General features: G+C 35.0%; 1 protein-coding gene across 1 annotated transcript in view; it reads right to left on the bottom strand.

Moving 5' to 3' along the window:
- The window catches only part of LOC121371212 (cytoplasmic dynein 1 heavy chain 1-like), an 83,118-nt gene that overhangs the window by 44,957 nt on the left and 19,236 nt on the right, over positions 1 to 18,925 (bottom strand). The window contains 20 exon segments of the mRNA XM_041496935.1: positions 255 to 438; positions 1,199 to 1,439; positions 2,888 to 3,056; positions 3,471 to 3,571; positions 4,042 to 4,324; positions 4,863 to 5,063; positions 5,531 to 5,716; positions 6,242 to 6,407; positions 7,327 to 7,500; positions 8,052 to 8,218; positions 13,061 to 13,207; positions 13,492 to 13,701; positions 14,203 to 14,313; positions 14,625 to 14,770; positions 15,270 to 15,393; positions 15,913 to 16,152; positions 16,513 to 16,632; positions 17,094 to 17,204; positions 17,550 to 17,622; positions 18,245 to 18,348. Of these exon segments, the coding sequence (XP_041352869.1) occupies positions 255 to 438; positions 1,199 to 1,439; positions 2,888 to 3,056; positions 3,471 to 3,571; positions 4,042 to 4,324; positions 4,863 to 5,063; positions 5,531 to 5,716; positions 6,242 to 6,407; positions 7,327 to 7,500; positions 8,052 to 8,218; positions 13,061 to 13,207; positions 13,492 to 13,701; positions 14,203 to 14,313; positions 14,625 to 14,770; positions 15,270 to 15,393; positions 15,913 to 16,152; positions 16,513 to 16,632; positions 17,094 to 17,204; positions 17,550 to 17,622; positions 18,245 to 18,348 (3,258 nt within the window).

Below are 18,925 nucleotides of genomic sequence, written 5' to 3'. Positions count from 1 at the left end.
AATGAAAATGAAAATAAATATTTGATTGGTCTTCAACAACAAAAAATCAAGTAGAATTTAGCGCCAAAATTGCACAAAAATATATGCATTTAATCATGAGATATTGCTTTATATTGGTTAACAATTTAACACCAATAATGCTCAATAAATGCCACCCCAACCTGACAAAACCCCCACATCAACATACTTATTTTACATTATTTATTTCAGTAACAGTATACCCTTTGAGTTTCTAACAGTGAATAATATCAAACCTCTTGTTCTGGGAGGTTTTCAGCAATGGATGTTTCGTCAACTGTCTCTCCACGTTCCACAATGTCCTCTTTAACCTTCTGTATGCATTCTCTCTTGATGTTCCCTGCACTGACCAGCACACTCTTCAGTGCTCTCAGACCAAAATCATAGTGAGATTGTGGGGACAGTTGTTCATCACACAGTCTAAAAAAAAAAACCCAACAAGATAAAACAAAATAACAGCAAAAACAAAACAAAAATATTATTATAAACTAGAACTCAAAACAACATTAACACAAGTAACTTTTTGTTGGTTTTAACCTTTCTAATATTAAACACAAAACATAGAATACTCCAAATTAACAAGAACTGTATTGATAAATCCATTAAACATCCTCATGGCACATCAGTTGAATATTGTTTAATATTCAATCTGACAAAGGTAAAACACAAACATTCCGCTGAATTAAATGTCTTGCCTACCCTAAAAGTATTACATTTTTCTTAAAGTTGCATTGATAGTTATGCATCTCAATGTACATTAAGAAAAAACATTCATCAAATTATTCGATTAATTTTATCGAAGAAAAAATTTGTAACGTAAATGCATGATTTAATTCTTAAAAAAACACCCAGGTAAAAGCGTAAATTTTTTATTTAATCAATTAAAAATTGTTTAAATGCACATTGAGTTAAACCAACATAGGTGGAACAATAAACCAAGTTTCATTATCTAAGACTTATAGCTTATGAGAATGAATGAATGAATTGTTAACGACACCCCAGCATGAAAAATACATTGGCTATTAGATGTCAAACTATGGTAAATGTATAGCTTGTGAGATATGAAGCTAAACACAAAAACTTAATGTTGGCACTAAAAGTTAAAGTTGTCATTAAAAAGTAATACCTATATACTGCCTTTTGACTTCATCAAAGCTAGACAATTATAAGTACTACTTACTTGAAGAAAGGTACGATTTTGCTGGCCAGTTTCTCAGCCATTCTGAATCCCTGTGAGTACAGCATAACCTGTGCGATGAGCTGCCGATCTGGCTTATTCATGGCCAGACTGCGGAACAGTTTCTTCAAGTTGTCTGGCAGGTTGGATCGGCCTGCGTAGCCTGGGTTCATCGTGATGAAGATAGCCATGTCTGCGTTCACCTTCACCTGCTTTCCAATGATCTCGGCAGTGATTGGTGGAACTATATTGAGAGAAAATAAATTCACTAACACCAAGTTCTGAATATGCAATTCAATATTCAAATCCATACCAAGTGTAGGTGCAATGTGGGTAGGGATCTAAAAAAAATAAAAAACCACACAAAACAACTGTGCTTTTTAGTTTCAAATGCTCCTTTTGCCTAGCTAGAAAAGACCATATATTACCATGTCCCAATTCTTTTTTACTGATCCTGTAGCTACTTCAAGTATGGCCCTAAAATTTAAATGGATCTAGTTCTGAAATTATATTTAAAACACTAATTTTTGTTTAACCATGTATATGTTACAGTCAATTTGTGAAACCAGTCATTACGCATAATGTCTGAACAAATCAGTCATTTCGCGAAGTGCCTGTGACCACCAGGCAATACGCGAAATGACTGAAAATTCCAGACATTTTACGAAAAATGACTGAAAATCATGGCCAGCCATTACGCAAAATGACTAAAGTGCTATCTATAATACCACACCACTCGAGTCCTAATGTAACGCTTTATTAACTCAAATCAAATTATTTCAGAAGTTGTACATGAAGATGAAGTTGAATGTTACCAAGTAGTCGGTGTCAAATTATGAAAGTAACATATTGGTATAGAAAGGTCACTTTAATAGCAGATAGTATCCATGTCTGCTTTTTATTCCACTATCAGCTGCTGCTGTTTTAAGATCTTCTTGCATTGTGAAATATGCATCTTTTGGAATGAACACTTTTCTACAAACTTCATACTTTTTGTAAGGCTCAGTTTTAAATTTATCTTCATAGGACTCTGCCATCATATACTGGTTGCAACAGAAGAACTTATGAGTAAATCACAGAAACATGTTTAGTTTTATAGAGATGAAAGTCATATGGTACTGTAATCACAGATTTGTACTAAAGGATTAGAAGAAGCCACTAAAAGTAGCCATGTCTTAATCCATTTGCTTATACAAATACGAAGCTCCTAGATAACAAGACATCAACAATATAGCAGATAATTCTGTGTAGTTTAAGAATAAATGAGAGAAACATTAATTATCAGAACCGTTTGTTAGTAATATTCAAGTGGTATTAAGCATATTTTTTATATGAATCTTTAATCTGAAACTATAGCAAAATTTGAATAATAATTAATATTAAGTAGTATTTTAAATCGTGTAATCAATATAGTTATCCTTGTTTGTTCTTAAAATGTGATTTTATCAATATTTAAGACCAAAAGCTTGTATACAAGTGTCACGAAATGACTGATTTGTTTAGGCATTACGCGTAATGACTGGTTTCACAGATTGACTGTAACATATATAAATAACAATGTCCTATTGTATTTCTATTAAAATCAGGTGATAAAATAAAGATTATTTGAAAAAGTTGTAAATATATTATCTGAGAAGTGGTGCTACATAAAACTTAACTTTATTGTGTCTCCTAATTACTTAATTATTATACCTCCTTTCTCGGTCTTTCTCTCTGGATCACACATTTCTTTGAGAGCCTCCTGAATTGTCTGAATCTGCTGTGAGACTGCCGACAGCATTCGTTCTTCCAGTCGATTGAATTCGTCAAAGCAACCCCATGCACCTACTTGACACAGTCCAACAAAGATGCGGCCCATAGCCTACAAACAGTTAATTTAAAAGACCTGTTACCTGACTAAACTAAAAGCTTGGACATTATGGATGAATGAAAGTAATATATCAATTGTTTAACATTATGAGAAAATATTTTAATTATATTAATGTCATGGCAGTTACATAAATATATTTTCTTTTTATGATAGATCAACATATTTCTGATGTTGTATTTGTAAGAAAGAATGTAAAACCAACATTTTCAAAATATACTCATTAGAATAAATTTCAAAATGATTTTAAAAAGATTTGGTTATAAAAAGTGTTTTCTTGGATCCTTAAAATGACAAAACCATATTTCTAATTAAATAAATGTTGTGAAATGCTATCAATTAAATCCCACTATATTTTACAATTCCAGAAGAAAAAAAAAAGAAAAAAGGAAGGAGGTATGCATTTACCTGGAAATCAAACGTTTCATCACAATTGAAGACCAGTACAAAGCGACCGAGCTGATTTCCTAAAGCTTTCACGGATTCAGTTTTACCTGTTCCAGCAGGGCCTGGAAAAACAAATGAAAATTGATATAATGTAAGTTTAGGTGTGTAGAAATGGAAAATGCTTCACCTGTCCAACGGACTAGCATTATACAACAGGAAACACATTGCCAAATAATTACCAACAGATGAAAAGAATAAAGTGGACAGTGTTAACAAGTTTGTGATTAACGAGCGAAAAACCCCAAACATGTCTTATTCTCTTTAATGTACTGGCAACATAGATAAATACCTATACTTTTTAACATGCCAAGAAATGCCAAGGTTCATGAGGAAACAAGCCAAGTAGAGAAATTGCATTTTTCCTTGTTTGGAGTATGGAACAAATCTAATGCTACTGATTATCTTTCATTGAAAAATGCTACTGAAAGAAGACTGCAAGAAAGATAAGAATGAAGAAATCCAGTATCAGTGGCTAAAAAATGTGTAGGGTATTAGACGATTGCTGGTGAAACAGGTATATCCCTAGACTTACCAAATGGTGAACCTCCAAGCCTGGCCTCGAGAGCCTGTGTCATTGTCAGATAGCACCTGTCAGTGAGCGGTGTTTGAACAAGCTTGTCCTGAACACCCAGATACTCAAAGCCATAGTTGAACTTCGCGTTGGCCATTTGTATAGACAGCTGCTGAAGCACATCAGAGTTCTTGGGGTCAAAGTAGAACCTCATCTGAGACAGCCAATCAAACGACTTGGGGGAAATCACATTGTGTTTCACCAGCATTCTTGTTATGTCTCTCTGATGGACCAACTCGGTGATCTGAAACAATCCAACAGACGTGTATTATTATCAAAGCTACTTCTAAAACATTAAACTAACAGTTAATACAGTGCTGGTTATTTTTTTTTATTATAGTTTTTTATTTCACTTTTATTATTAACTAAAGGCAATAATTCTCTACTATGTAAAAGCAGCAACAAGAAATGAAATAAATAACAGTAATTAAAAACTAAAATCCCCAACGTAGTGTTGGACAAAATGCTTATTTTCAATTTTTGTTTTTGATCAACAATATTTTAAGATACATAAAACTTAATTAGATTAGGAAAGACAGATACAATTATTAAGTAGAAAAACAACACCTTCCACTTACTCCTATAAAATAGTACACTAGTTGGATGAAAGATACTACACTGTACCGAGTATCTATACTGAGTATCTGATCTGAGCTGTTAATTTATAATATACGCATATTTTGTTTTATGCCTATAAGGTATAAGATGCAATTAATTAGAAATATATAACAGTAAAAATATTTGTGAACTTGTGGATAAATAAACTACCAGAGATGACATACCAGACTTTCGAGTTTCTTCCTTCTAACTGGGGGTTGCTCATACAGCACCATATCAGCGAGAACGTTCAGTGTGGATTCAACACTTCTCAGGACGTCTTTCAGTGGTGTAATATCGGGCTTGCCGCTGTTAGCAATATTCTGTAGAGCTGCTTCAACACTCTCGGACCAGGATATCTGAGCTGCTAGCACCACAAGTTGTGACTAAAATATGACATGAATGTTCACAGCAAAATCTCCGTATAAATGTGAGAGAGAAAAAAAAACTGAGAGAAAAAGTTTTGTTAATAATGATTCCAATTACATTTTCTAATTATGCAACACCAATAAAAAAGGAAACTAAGCATATTCTAAAATACTGATTGTAACACTATTAAAAAAATCAAATGGAATTTGGTTACTAATTGGTATCTCACACTAGTTTATGCAAGATGTTCAGTGATCTTCACTGAAAATCACCACAACCAATGAATAGTTTATTTACAATCTGGATGTGCAATGAACAATGTTACATCTAACTTTAAACATCAATTACTTATGTTGAAATAATGGGTCGTATTCAAGTGCAGGTGTTTATACCGACTAGACAGTAAAGATATTTAGTTTCAAGAGTATAAAATTACCACACAACGTTAAAACTGATACTACTGTAATACACAGCAACTACATACCAGATATTTGTCAACCCACTCGATGTATTTTTGGGTCTCTATTTGGCCCGATTTGAAAGCTGTCATATCAACAATGGCTGATGCTAGTAACTTGGCCAATGTCACTCTCATCTCTTTTTCTGTTAGTGTGAGCCACTCATTGATCTTTGGGTGGGCAGCGATGGACACTGCTGATGCAAAAACGACCTGAAACAAAATAATTGAGACTTGAAATATTTCTTTTTAAGTATACTGTTTTTTAACTGATTACTCTAGTTATTACTCTACATCAAAAAATTTAATGAAAAGAACTTTTAACTGATTTGTCACAACATTGTTTTGTCAGACAATGATTTTAGAATGGAGAAATATTGAACAGACTAAATAAATGAATGAAAAATCTATTTGCAATGCTCAATCTGATGTAAGACCAAAAGTAAAATCCATATTCAACACCAAGATCTAACATATGAATTGAAAATTACATCTGAGCATGATGCAGTACACTACCAAAATGGTTAACTGTTCAACCATAAAGAACTTCAATATTCATAAATTCACATCAGTATTTACTGTTTACATAATGATAGCAATTAATATAAAAAATACTTAATGCACATGCACAAGAGCCTCAAAGTTCAGTTAAAACATAAGCTGTAGTAAATATTACTAGAATATACAACTATTCATATTTTATTCCATTAAAAAAAAAGGTTTTTTTTCCATGTTTACCTCTTCTCCTTCTTTTGACATGAGTCCTTTCACTTGGGAATCATCTTCGTTCAGTACGATGGAGTAAACGCCAGCAAACATTTTCTTGAAGTGTTTCTGCAGACGGGGAACGTTCTTGCTGTTCCCAATGATTTCTAGCAAATCTTCATCTCCAACAAAGTAAAATCTATAAAAAAGGAAAATAACATTACTCTCAACTTTCACATATCCAATATGCAAAACAAACCAAACACTGACTACAAACAGTGACTACATTTCAAGTGAAACTTGTACCGATAAACTGAATAAATTTTTATCAAACAAAACTGATGACCCATGTCATTTTTGAGTTTTAAGATACCACCATTTAAGGCAATACGCTACCATTTGTGATGCCATTACATGTTGTAATAGCTTTATATAGACCTGTTTAGGAAATAGTTCCTCATAAAAAAAATACTAAAACATTCTGCTATACTATTTGAAATTTTTCTTTGATGATTACACGTAGGTTGATCTCTGTAGTATTTAAATAACCCATTGGTTTGAAGTAACTTGTTATATGTAGTACTAACTGATAACAACTGCGCAAGTGGTATGGTGCCACTAGTATATAACAGCAACACAAGACGGTCGCCAGGCACAGGGGCCATTAATTGAAAATTTTCGTGATCGACCTATGTTGATTTTTTACAAGGTACATGTCAGTTGAGAGTACTCCCTAAAATTAGTAGTCACATAACCCTCTTGACAGTGTTGTGTTTTTCACAGAATATATTCTGACATAGAAACTGTATTGAACTGCATGGAGTATTTAATGGTGATGTGTAACCTTAAACAGTTTAATTTTCTGGCTGTGTGTTATTTTGCATGTTAATAATTGATCATGTGACTCCTGAAAGTTTTTAATTACAAAAACATGACTGTTTTTTTTTACTCTTTATCTATTTTGAATGGGTGCAGTTGCTACATTAAAACACTTGTTGATATTGGTCTTGTTGCCCTGCCTTCTGGCCATAACACCACCCACCTCCCCTCCATTTCCACTGGACTAGGCCAAATGGCCTTGCCCTCTTCTTTGCCAAATTTGAGGCCTGATTACGTACCTTGGGAAGGAGGCTCTCTCTCTCTCCAAGTATTCTCCAAGAGCCTTCTGTATCTTTCCAAGCAAGTCGGCAAGTCTTTCCAGCTGTCTCTGTACATTGGAAATGTTCAGCACATCCATAACAAGAGGTGATCTGGTAACTTTCTTCATGAGACCCAGGAACTCTGTGCTTACACTGATAAAAATACACAAATACAAGTCTTAAAGTCATAAAGTAAACAATAATTTTCAAGAACATTTATTTGGCAACGCAGGATAAATCTAACATGCATTATTATTATATTTATTCTAATGAATTGGACACGAGAGATAACCTATGTAAGTGTGCCCATATATGTAATACAATCAAATTTCAAACAAACTTTGTTTTATTTAACACCACCACTAGAGCACATTGATTTATTAAACATTGGCTATTGGATGTCAAACATATGGTAATTTTGACAGTCATAACCTGCTACATTTTTTCATCTTTTATATGCACCATCCCAGACAGAATAGCACATACTATGACCTTTGATATGCCAGTGGAAGTGCACTAGCTGGAATGAGAAATAGCCCAATGGGCCCACCAACAAGGATCGATCCTAGACTGACTGCATATCAGGAGAGCGCTTTCCCACTGGAGTACATTCCACCCTCAAATTTCAAACACTAAAATAATACTAATAAAAATAATGTATTTAATTCCAATCCATAGCTGTCTATACATCAGTTCAGGCTTACCCTTGGAATCTTGTAGTTTCAACTGGCAGAAGGTGTTTGATGTCAGCACTTCCAGTGAATATCCCCTCCAGGTACACCCATCGTCTTTGCACATCAATCCACACATCAAACAGAGCATTGATGCGGTTTAGTTTGTCCTCCCAAGACTGAGCTTCTTCTTCAAATTGCTGCAGATAACACAATTATAAATTTTCACTCCTGAATGTTTTCACTTATTACATACATAAATAAAAGCCCAATATGAATTATAAATACAGTAGAATCTCGTTGGCTCGAACCAAACACGAAGTCCCGAGTTTTTTGTTCGGTAAACCCTTATATTAACTAATGATGGGTCGAACACGTCCAGGGTCGACTGTAAGCCTTCGCTCGAACTAAATCATTGCAATTATCGGTCCCTTCTGTGTTATTAGCTATATTTTCCTCGAACTGGTGATCCATCAAATATCAAATGGAAAACCATTGAAAAGGATAACAATTGCTGTGCTTGTGCAGGCGGAACGAGCTATAGATGAATCGGAGAATTGCAACAATAGCCATGCAATCCTTTCTTTAACATACCTGTCATGTTGTGTGTTAAGCGGCCATCGGTAATGATCTTTCAAGTACAGCTAGTGGTACGGTACCTGTTCGATGAACTGTGATACCAATCAAACAATTAGTGCACAAAATGGTCTCGGCGTGAAGCGTTACTCTGAACACGTCTACAAGACCAGTTTGAAATGAAACAATGGGCGAGTTACTCAGCTGTCATCACTTCAGCAACCACACATTTAATTAATACCAACAAGGGCTTCGGTATCACACAATCGGAGTAATTTGTGATAAATTCTTTCACTCTGATATTTTGCTATATAACACCTTGATGAAATTTTTAACTTTGCAGTTACCAAAATAATATGTATCTAATTCAACTTTCTAACTGATGTTACAGAAATATCCAATGTTAACCAAATGGTTTGGTCAAACTACCCGATGGGTTGAACACTTTCTCGAGCACCGATGGGGTTCGAGCCAACGGGATTCAACTGTATACAGTAAAACCTCGATAATCCGGACTCCAGTAGTCCGGAAACCCCGCCTTACGGACAGCAAAACCAAAAAACTAACTTCTTATGTTGTAAATGTGTTCGTTAATCCGGAAATTCGGCTTCCGGAACCGGACGGCCATTATTCAAAACGAACTGTAAAAAATAACAGCTTAATGCTTCGTTTAACCGGAGGCCATTTAAGAACTTGAAATCATTTGATCGCAGATTAATTAGTAACTGCACCATTATTGTGTGAACCGTAGCCGTCAACATGGCTGCACAGGGTATCACACATCGGTTTTGTTTGAAGCGTTGCTGCGTAGTGTTCACTTATCTGCGGTCGTTAACACATGCCTTTGAACAGTTAATTAATAGGAATTGTCTATGCTTGGTAATGCTGGTTTGAGCAACAGTAATCAACTGGAGATTGCATCCGTGGATGTTACTTTGACACAAATCACTTTTTATTGTCATGGCTAGCCAACAGAAAAAACGAAAACATCACGAAATTACAGCATTTGAGAAACGAGAAATATGTCAGTACAAACTAACGAATACGAAAGCGAGTCTAGACAGCATGTCAAAACATTTTGGTAACACCTTTGGTCACAAAATCGGAAAATCAATGATTGGTGACATTCTCAAAAATAAAGAAAAATGGCTGAAGATTGCAGAGGACGAAGCGTCACTCTCACGGGCTCGAAATGCCAAAAACCAAAAGTTAGAAGAGGCGTTGTACTTATGGTTAAGTGACATGTCTAGCAAAAATGCAGCTATAACGATCAAATGTTGATAGAAAAAGCCAAAAATCTGGGAGAAAAAATAAACATCACTGATTTTGCCTACTCCCGGGGGTGGTTAGCACATTTCAAGCCTCGCCATAATGTTACCAAGCGTGTGTATGAAGGTGAAGCGGAAAGCGCTGACAAAACTGCAGTTGTTAAGGGAAGGGAAGAACTGAAAGAAGTATTGAAAAGTTACGAGCTTCAGGATATTTTCAATTTGGATGAAACTGGACTTTTCTTCAAACTAGGGCCAAACTATACATTAGCGTCTAAACCAGTGAAAGGTGTGAAACGTTCAAAAGAAAGGATAACAATTGCGTTGTGTGCTAATGCTACAGGGGATATCAAAATCAAACCGTTTGTGATCGCGAAAGCATGATGGCCACATTGTTTTGGCAGTGATTTTAATCCGGACTTGTATATGCGATACCGAAACAACAAAAAGGCGTGGATGACTTCAGATCTGTTTTGTGATTGGCTGAGAGCGTTTGATCGGCAAATGAAGTCACGTGGCCAACATGTGATTCTCCTTGTTGATAATGCCACCAGTCATTTGTGTAAAGATACGGCATTGTCTCATGTGAAGGTGCATTTTCTTCCCCCAAATACCACTGCACACATCCAGCCAATGGATGGCGGTATAATTCGTGCGTTCAAAGCTCACTACAGAAGGTATTTAATTCGGCTCTTTCTAAAATGTGTTGAAGATGGGGAAGCGCAAGTGGTCAACTTGAGACAGGCGTTGAGATTTGTTAAACAGTCGTGGGGAGAGGTGACAAGTGCAACGATCCGCAACTGTTACAAGCATGTAGATATCCTTCCCGATACTGACGACGATGACGAAGATGAAGATGATTTGGTGCTTTCTGAGTTACGTGATTTGTTGAAGTCCTATTAAAATTCCGCTGACGAAGGAGGTTCTGTTCTGACAGAGGAGGAATATGTGGACGCCGACATCATGGAAGAAACCGGCCGCTCACTGACAGATGGTGACATACTGCAACTTGTAGGTGAACAAACACCAGATGAACCGGCTGAACCCAGTGACGACGATGACGATGACAATGATGTTTTACCACAACAAGCCCCTTCAACAAATGACGCAAGACAGCATATTGAATCGCTTGTGAGGTACTTTGAAATCATTGGAGATGAATCGAACTTAGAACTTGTATTAAAGATGCAGATGTCGTTTGAATCAAACTGTTCGGTTAGACAACCAATCATCACAGAATATTTTATAAGAGAAACTACAGGAACCCAAAGCTGTGTACTGTGTACTGTATACAATGTATGTTTTAAAAATAAAATGTGTAGTTGAATTTTATATTTTTTACTTTTTTATTAGTGGTTTGTAATTCAAGGGAGATTACTCTATGGACGATTCAGTACTCCGGAAATTCGTTAGTCCGGACGTTTTAAAAAATATTTCATACTATCCGGATCATCAAGGTTTCACTGTATATATATATATATATATTAAATAGAATCACACCGTAATAAAAATAAAACTTCAACTGACTGTGAACACCAACATATTTACCTTTATACAATAGGGCAGATGGACATATACATGGAAACATTGAGATGTTTAACACCCATACATTTTTAAAGAAATATATACTGAACAAAAAAAGAAACTTCCGATTTGTACATATAATATTTGTTGTGTTAAAGAATTCATTGTGTAATGAAATTATATAGGTAGTATTAGCCTTGAGCTGTATTATCAGGATTCATGAATTTTATCAATTATTTTTGCACTGTTAATCGTCGACAACGTGAAATTCAATTTGCACATGCATGCATGGTTCGACATGTCCCGTGTAGTATTCGGTCAATTTTTTTTTTACTTGTCTTACTGACATTGTTGTCAAGTGAACGAAAACACTTCAAAATTAAAAAACAAATTAACGTTTTTTACATTGTAACATTTTTAGTATGCCAATAATTTACGCGAACGGGCGATTGGCATGCTTGATGCTGGCATGTCGACAGAAGACGTTGCAAGGCATGTTGGGAGTTCTCGTCGAGCGATACGAAATCTTTGCGTTTCCAAACTGCCACTGCTACTGCTGCTAACACACCTGGGCTTCACAATAACCGAATCAGTGGGCAAACTGTTCGTAATTGTCTGCGAGAGAACGGTTTACATGCACAACGTCCTTACGTCGGATGCGTTTTAACGCAACACCATCGTCTAAATCGTCTTAATTGGGCACGTATACACACTCGTTGGATACGGCGATGCTGGAATACCGTTCTTTTTTCGGATGAATCCAGATTTTCTTTACAACGTGGTGATGGCAGAAATGAACGCTATGCTGACTGTTGTGTTCTTGAACGAGATTGTTTCAGGGGTGGCGGTTCTGTCATGGTCTGGGCAGCCATTGCCCATGGTTATCGTTCACCACTAGTCGTCATTGATGGCAATTTAAATGCTCAACGTTACCACGATGACATTCTCGCTCATCACGTCATTCCTCTGTTCCATAACAACGCCAACATCTCGATTTTTCAGCATGATAATGCCACCTCTCATACAGCTAGAGACACTGTAAATTTTCTTAGGACAAATAACATTGATTTCATTGATGACTGGCCCACTAAAAGTCCTGATCTCAACCCCATCGAGCATGCCTGGGATAGTCTGGACAGACGATTGAGGCGTCGTCCCAACCCACCCGCTAACATCAACGAACTTCGTCAAGCTCTCATTCACTGCAGTGGTCAATTCAAGAGGTGGTCATACCAGTTATTAAGTGGGTGTTTTTATTTTTAACCCCTACCACACTTGGTCAAAATTTCTCCCAGTTTCTGTTAACCTATGGCCATGATTTTTGCACCAAACGATGCATCATGGAACACTCTTTAAATGCATATATAAGAATTATTCCCCCAGTTTGTTTTCATCAAGTTATGTTCAAGCAAAGTTAGCGGAAGTTTTTCATTTTGTTCAGTATATATTGTTAAAAATTATATAAAAATTTGACCGCATCAAACAAGTTCATAAAAAAAAAAACCATGGTTTGATGTCGGAATAAACTACACTTTAATAACAAAGGTGTTAAATAAAATCTAAAAACAATGGTTTTGTTTGAATCGGACATGGGCTCAATTAAGATAATAGTCTAATTTTTAGATAGGAACACTCCAGTCATCTTCAAACATTCATCTATTATTTTTGGTTTACCTTGTAGTATGGTGAGAGTTTCATGGCTGTGACACTGTTGATGTGTTCCTTGACTTTTGTGAAGAGCTCATCCCAGCCACGGATGAGTCGACATTTGTTCTGGTAGCTGATAAGGTCCAGTTCATAGCTACGCCACACCTCACTGACCTAATGAATATTACATACACAATGTAGATTAACTTTACAGCAATACCATTACCAACAATGGATTTGTTACTCCATAGTTTTAGTTTAATGCATATAGATCAGTTATCATTTTATGGTTATTTCTAACTCATGTGCAGGATCACACAGAAAAGAACAAAACCAATGACAGATTTATCTTTACTGATTAATTTTATGATCTTAAAACAACTCAAAACATAATACAAAAATTACAAACCAAAATAATGGAAGTGCAGTAATTAAACCTAACAAGCATTGATGCATACCTGCTTCAAAAATTCCTCCAAAGCCATTTCACCCTGAGCAACCATGATGACATCACGTACAATCTGTTCATGTTTCTGGAGGTTGATGTCCCAGATGTGTCCAAGTGTGAGCTCAGACAAAACCCAATTCACGCCGAGTCTTCTCATCAGCTGTTTCCAGTGACGTTCCTTCAGAGCCTCAGATTTCAGCTCCACAATGATGACATTTACCTGCAATACAGAGGCCATGATGGTAACCATTTGTACAGTTTTATTAGTTTAGAAAGTTGATCATAACTTTTAAGTAGGCATATCGAGTCTACAAAGTTAAAGCACTAATATTACCTTTCAATAATTTAACACCTTTTTTTTTTATTACCATAAGAATAAAACAATGGAAAATGTGTTTGATATTTTTCAGGGCTTTAAATATTTCTGCAATTATTTTTTTTAACTGTTAGCTGTACATTTGTATTAATTAGCAGGCATTCAAAATTGTCAAAATTTTTACGAATGTACAAACCGTACCCTTGCTGGAAAGGGTGTTAATTTTATTATACTCTTTTAAAACAAAAAATGTTGATAAAAAAAAAAAAAAAAAAAAAAAGGAAAGAAAGAGAGTATAGTTTGTATGCTCATAAAAATGCTGATAAACTAAAATCAATAAATGCATTTCATAATAGATATACAGTAGGCTACCTATGTTTGTGAATTAATCTGCAGTATGAATACCTTGGCATAGCCTTGTAGAGCTTTCTTGACATGTTCATAAGATCCATATGCTCGGAGTCTGGCTGGCAGTTCCTTCAGCTGACTCAGCAAACCATCAATGGACTGCCGCAACTAAAATATAAATTAATGAAAAATTAAATAAATGTATTTCAATAGAACAGTGAAAAATATATTTTATGTATTCTCACATGACTTTATCAAACAGATATGTAAATAAAAATCAATAATTTCTGAAAAGCATAAGGTAATTAAATTATTATTCATGAATTCGTGATTTTATACATTTTTGTTTTTGCAACATGATTAATCATTAATTTTTCAGTTTTTCTCCCCCCCCCCCCCCCCCCCCAATCCACATCAGTTTATAGTTTACCACATATAGTCATATTTTAAATGTTTCTACAATTAATAATTCTGTTTACTTTTCTTGGTGCCACCGACAGCCATGGTTTCTCCTTGAGTTCATCAATTTGTTCCCAGATCTTGGCCAGTTCAGACCAGACTCCTTTCAAATCCTGCAGCTCTTCCAAGGCAACCTGCACTCGCTCCTCACTGGGACTAACTTGGCCTAGTAAAATAAGAAAATGAAGAATGGTTGAATGTTTTCTCTTTCTATGAATACTTAACCTGACATCTCTACCAAAGTGCATATCCCCCTGTTACAATTCATTTCATTTTAACTTATTTTATTGCTTATATCCAATTAAGGTTCAAGTACAGTCCTGGGCACACACCTAAGCTATATGGGTTAGTAAGAGAGAAGAGGAGGTACTGGTCTTACATCTATCTACCCACTGGGTCATTAAAACTCGTTCTGGGCGAGAGCCAATACCAGGCTGCGAACCCAGTACCTACCAGCCTTATCTCCGATTGGCTTAACCACAAACATCACAATCTTTGATTGTTCTGGTCATGTGATCACCTCTTCCTTCTTTCTTTCAAGGTCAGGGTTTGTATGAAAAGAACGTACCAGCACTTCTAATGTTAAACATTAACCTGTATAAACTTTTCAAGAGTTAATCGTACAGAGAATATAACTCAGCAAAAAGTAATAAAGCTCCATTTACCTGGTTCAGCAAGTTCGAGTGCTTCCTTGGCTTTTGAAACATTGTCTCGCTCTTCTTTCAGCCGACAAAATTTTCCTTCAAAGATGGTCAGAGCCTTGATGGCTTCATCCGGTCGGATTTCACCCTTAAAGTAAATATCATCTAATTAAAAAATTATGCCTTCAAGTATTTAAATTTACTGTGAAACAAAATGCAGCATCACAAGGAAAATATTTTAAAACAGCACTGTGCTTCCATACAACAAAAAAATTATGGCATAGTCCACATATTTGTTTTCAAATATTTCACCAATAATTTAAATATTTCAGACTAAAATAAGAAACAGCATTGTGCTTCCCTACAAGGAAATGATGGAATCAACAAAACAAAAAATTCAAATATTTCACCAATAATTGAAACGTGAAATGGCATCTTACAGTCAGTCCCATCATTCTATAAAAAATGTTTTTTTGTGTAAAGAATTTCATTTTGATTTGACGTAAAAAAGAAAGAAAAAGGAGTAAAAGTGTTTTGGAAATAAACAAGAAAAATACTATTTTTCTGTGTTCAATTTACAAATCAATAGGCTCAGAAATAAATAACTTGTAGTAAATTCCATAGTATGAAAAAAGGCATTCCCCGTGGGACGGATTATAGGTATTACCTCTACTGGTTTCTCCTTCTCCCAGTCTGTCAGCAAGTCGTGTGTCTTGCTCTCCACCACCTTGTCCTCTGACACAATCTTCATCTGGAGACTGGCCACCTGGGTCTGAATAGACGAGTCCTTGCGTTTCATGATGTCGCCGAATGCACCCCATTCTCCGTCAACATTGTCAATGTACAGCCAGTTGGAGGGGAACTGGAAGCGCTGCCTTTCCAGTATACGCTGTCCTTCTTTGTACATCTACAACAATCAATGTTATTATTATTAATATTTTATTTTTACAAATGTAAACAACAGAGTATTAATAATTTTACTCTGGATAAGAAAAAAACATTTTATTATGTTAAAAACTGATCTGATATTCTTGATGTTAAAATAATATAGCATAAAATACATTTACATTTCTTTCAACATAAATTATGATTGCTCAGCTTATATATGCAATGGTCAAGGCAATTAACAAGAAATAAATTTTAAAAGGTCATCAAAACCCTCCACCCCCAACCAAAACACATACCTGTACCATGGATTACATGCTATGTTAAAAGTAAACTAATCTGTTACTTAAGACTAGTTGACAAAATGATATATTTTGCTCACATCCACTTGTTTCTCCCAGTTCTTCATCTTCCTCTTGAGAGACTGCACGTGAGTGATGAGTCCAACAGCCTCACTGGTGTTTGCCGTGTCAATGGACTGCTGTTCAAGATCACTTCTCGACTGCAAATAACAACAAGACAAACACCATATTAAATAAGAAATTTAAAGCTAAATTTATTACTATATAAGAATAGTCAATTTTAATGACCTGTAAATAAGAAACTGTTAGCAAGCATAAAATTTTAGCAAATTCAGCGAGGCCATAGAAGACACTAATATATGATGATGCTAAATTTAAAGAGGAGTACAACAGACTGTTCCAAAACAACTTTAACACGATTGTTCTGCTGTTGAACAGACAACAATGGTTACATGTTACTGATTACACCAAAAGGATAGCAAATAACAATTGTTAGTTAGCATACACAGTACTGCAATTTTCTACTAAATTTAAGTTGTCTATAAGCTGTATAACGTCAAAATTCATAAATATTTTCTGATTTTGCACTGTACATTGACTGAATTAAAATAAATTTTAAAAATTTGTTTGATTTGAAGCCTTATTCACCAGTCTCACATACTTTTGAGATTTGTGCATGGAACTCGGACATCTCATTTCCAAGCAAAGATCCAAACTTGGTGAGCACCTCCTTGTGCCACGAGTCATATTTCAGTGTCACTTTAGATTGAACCTGTCAAAAAGACAATACATTTCATTGTTAATATGGACATCAAATATTGAGTGAAGGATTAACAAAGACCACTAGATCAGATTTGCTTGTACAATGTGAAATAAAAAAACGTATCATGCCACCCATGTACGTGGTTATCAGCTATTAGCCATCCTGACAAATGGTCTAAATAAATAAGAAATTATGTAGCATTTCAATAGAAAAAAGAAAAAAATTCATTTTTCTAGAGACAAAACATATACCAATGATCAATGATATGTCTGAATAAACCTAGAATTTCTCTTGCACCTATTCTCTAACACCTATTTAATAAAAATGTAAGAGACAATACAATAATGTACATACCTTTAAGAACTGTACAACTATTGGTCCAATTTCCTTGGCAGTTTCTGATGTGTCAAAAGTTTTTCTTGAAGCTCTGCAAATAAAACAAATATTACTTTTACCAAAGTGAAAAAACCTGAAATATATCCATTAGAAATTTATGACTTCTAAAGTTATCAAATACAAATAAAAATAAAAATCAGCATTTTCTGGTCTTAGCAAAAGAAAACCAGCCAAGAATAGTTTGACTGATCAATTACAAACAGTGCGATATGTGTTCATGTCCAATCTGAGACCAATGAGACTGACCACGTATACAAAGATTAAGCATGACACAGGCACGTTTGAAAGGTCAGCATGTTACAAGGTGGCAATAAACAAGTTGGTCAATTCACTTCTATGTGTGATTCTGTTTTTGAAATTAGATTAGGTCTAAAATTTAAAATAACTTTGATGTCTCACCAACAACTCAGCGAGATGAACCAACTTTTGGCGAATAAAAGAAATGCCATTTCAACAGACAGATTAGTGCTTGGAATGAATGAATGAATGAGTGAATGTTTAACGACACCCCAGCACTGAAAAGTACTTGGAATGAGTAATGATGATGATAATTTTAATGTCTTTTGAAAACTTTATGGAATAGAAAACAGCTTGGTTTTACTAATAATTACAATTAGTGAACTTGCTGAAGTAAAACATAAAGCAGTACTTACTTTATCTCCTCCAGTGTTGACATCCACAGTGTGAGGTTTGATCCCAGCCGTCCATACAACACATCAGGGTTCAGATCCCACAATGACTGGTACCGCAACCACACCTAGTGATTCAAATTTAAAATAAAGGAACTCAGCATTTTGTGAGACAAAAGGACTAGTACAACAATACACCTAGTGATTGAAATTAAAAACAAAGAAATTAAGTATTTTGTGACACACAAAGAAATTAAAGGGACATTCCTGAGTTTGCTGCAATTTTTAAGATGTTATCGACTAACAAGACTTTTTAACGACTGTAATTACATATCAAATATATTTTTCTGCATAAAATATTAGTGGCTGTATATTAAACGTGTTTCTGATCGTTCTAATATTTGTACTAGGTTAAATTTCATTTTATTTCCCAAAAACTATTTTTTCGTACGTACGAAATTATTTGAAGACAAAATCCAGTTTGGGCTACTTACAAATATTGAGACGACCAGAAACACATTGAAAATACAGATACTGATATTCTAAACAATTTTTTTTATTTAATATGTAAGTTTAATCTTAGAAATATTGTAGTAGTCGGAAACATCTTACAATGCAGCAAACTCGGGAATGTCCCTTTAAGAATTTTGTGACATACGAAGTCTAGTATCACAACCACAACCTGCAATTCAAATCAAAGAAACT

The sequence above is a fragment of the Gigantopelta aegis genome, chromosome 4 (assembly GCF_016097555.1).
Source record: "Gigantopelta aegis isolate Gae_Host chromosome 4, Gae_host_genome, whole genome shotgun sequence".
Taxonomy (NCBI): Eukaryota; Metazoa; Mollusca; class Gastropoda; order Neomphalida; family Peltospiridae; genus Gigantopelta; species Gigantopelta aegis.
This window is presented reverse-complemented; position numbering and strand designations above follow the sequence as displayed.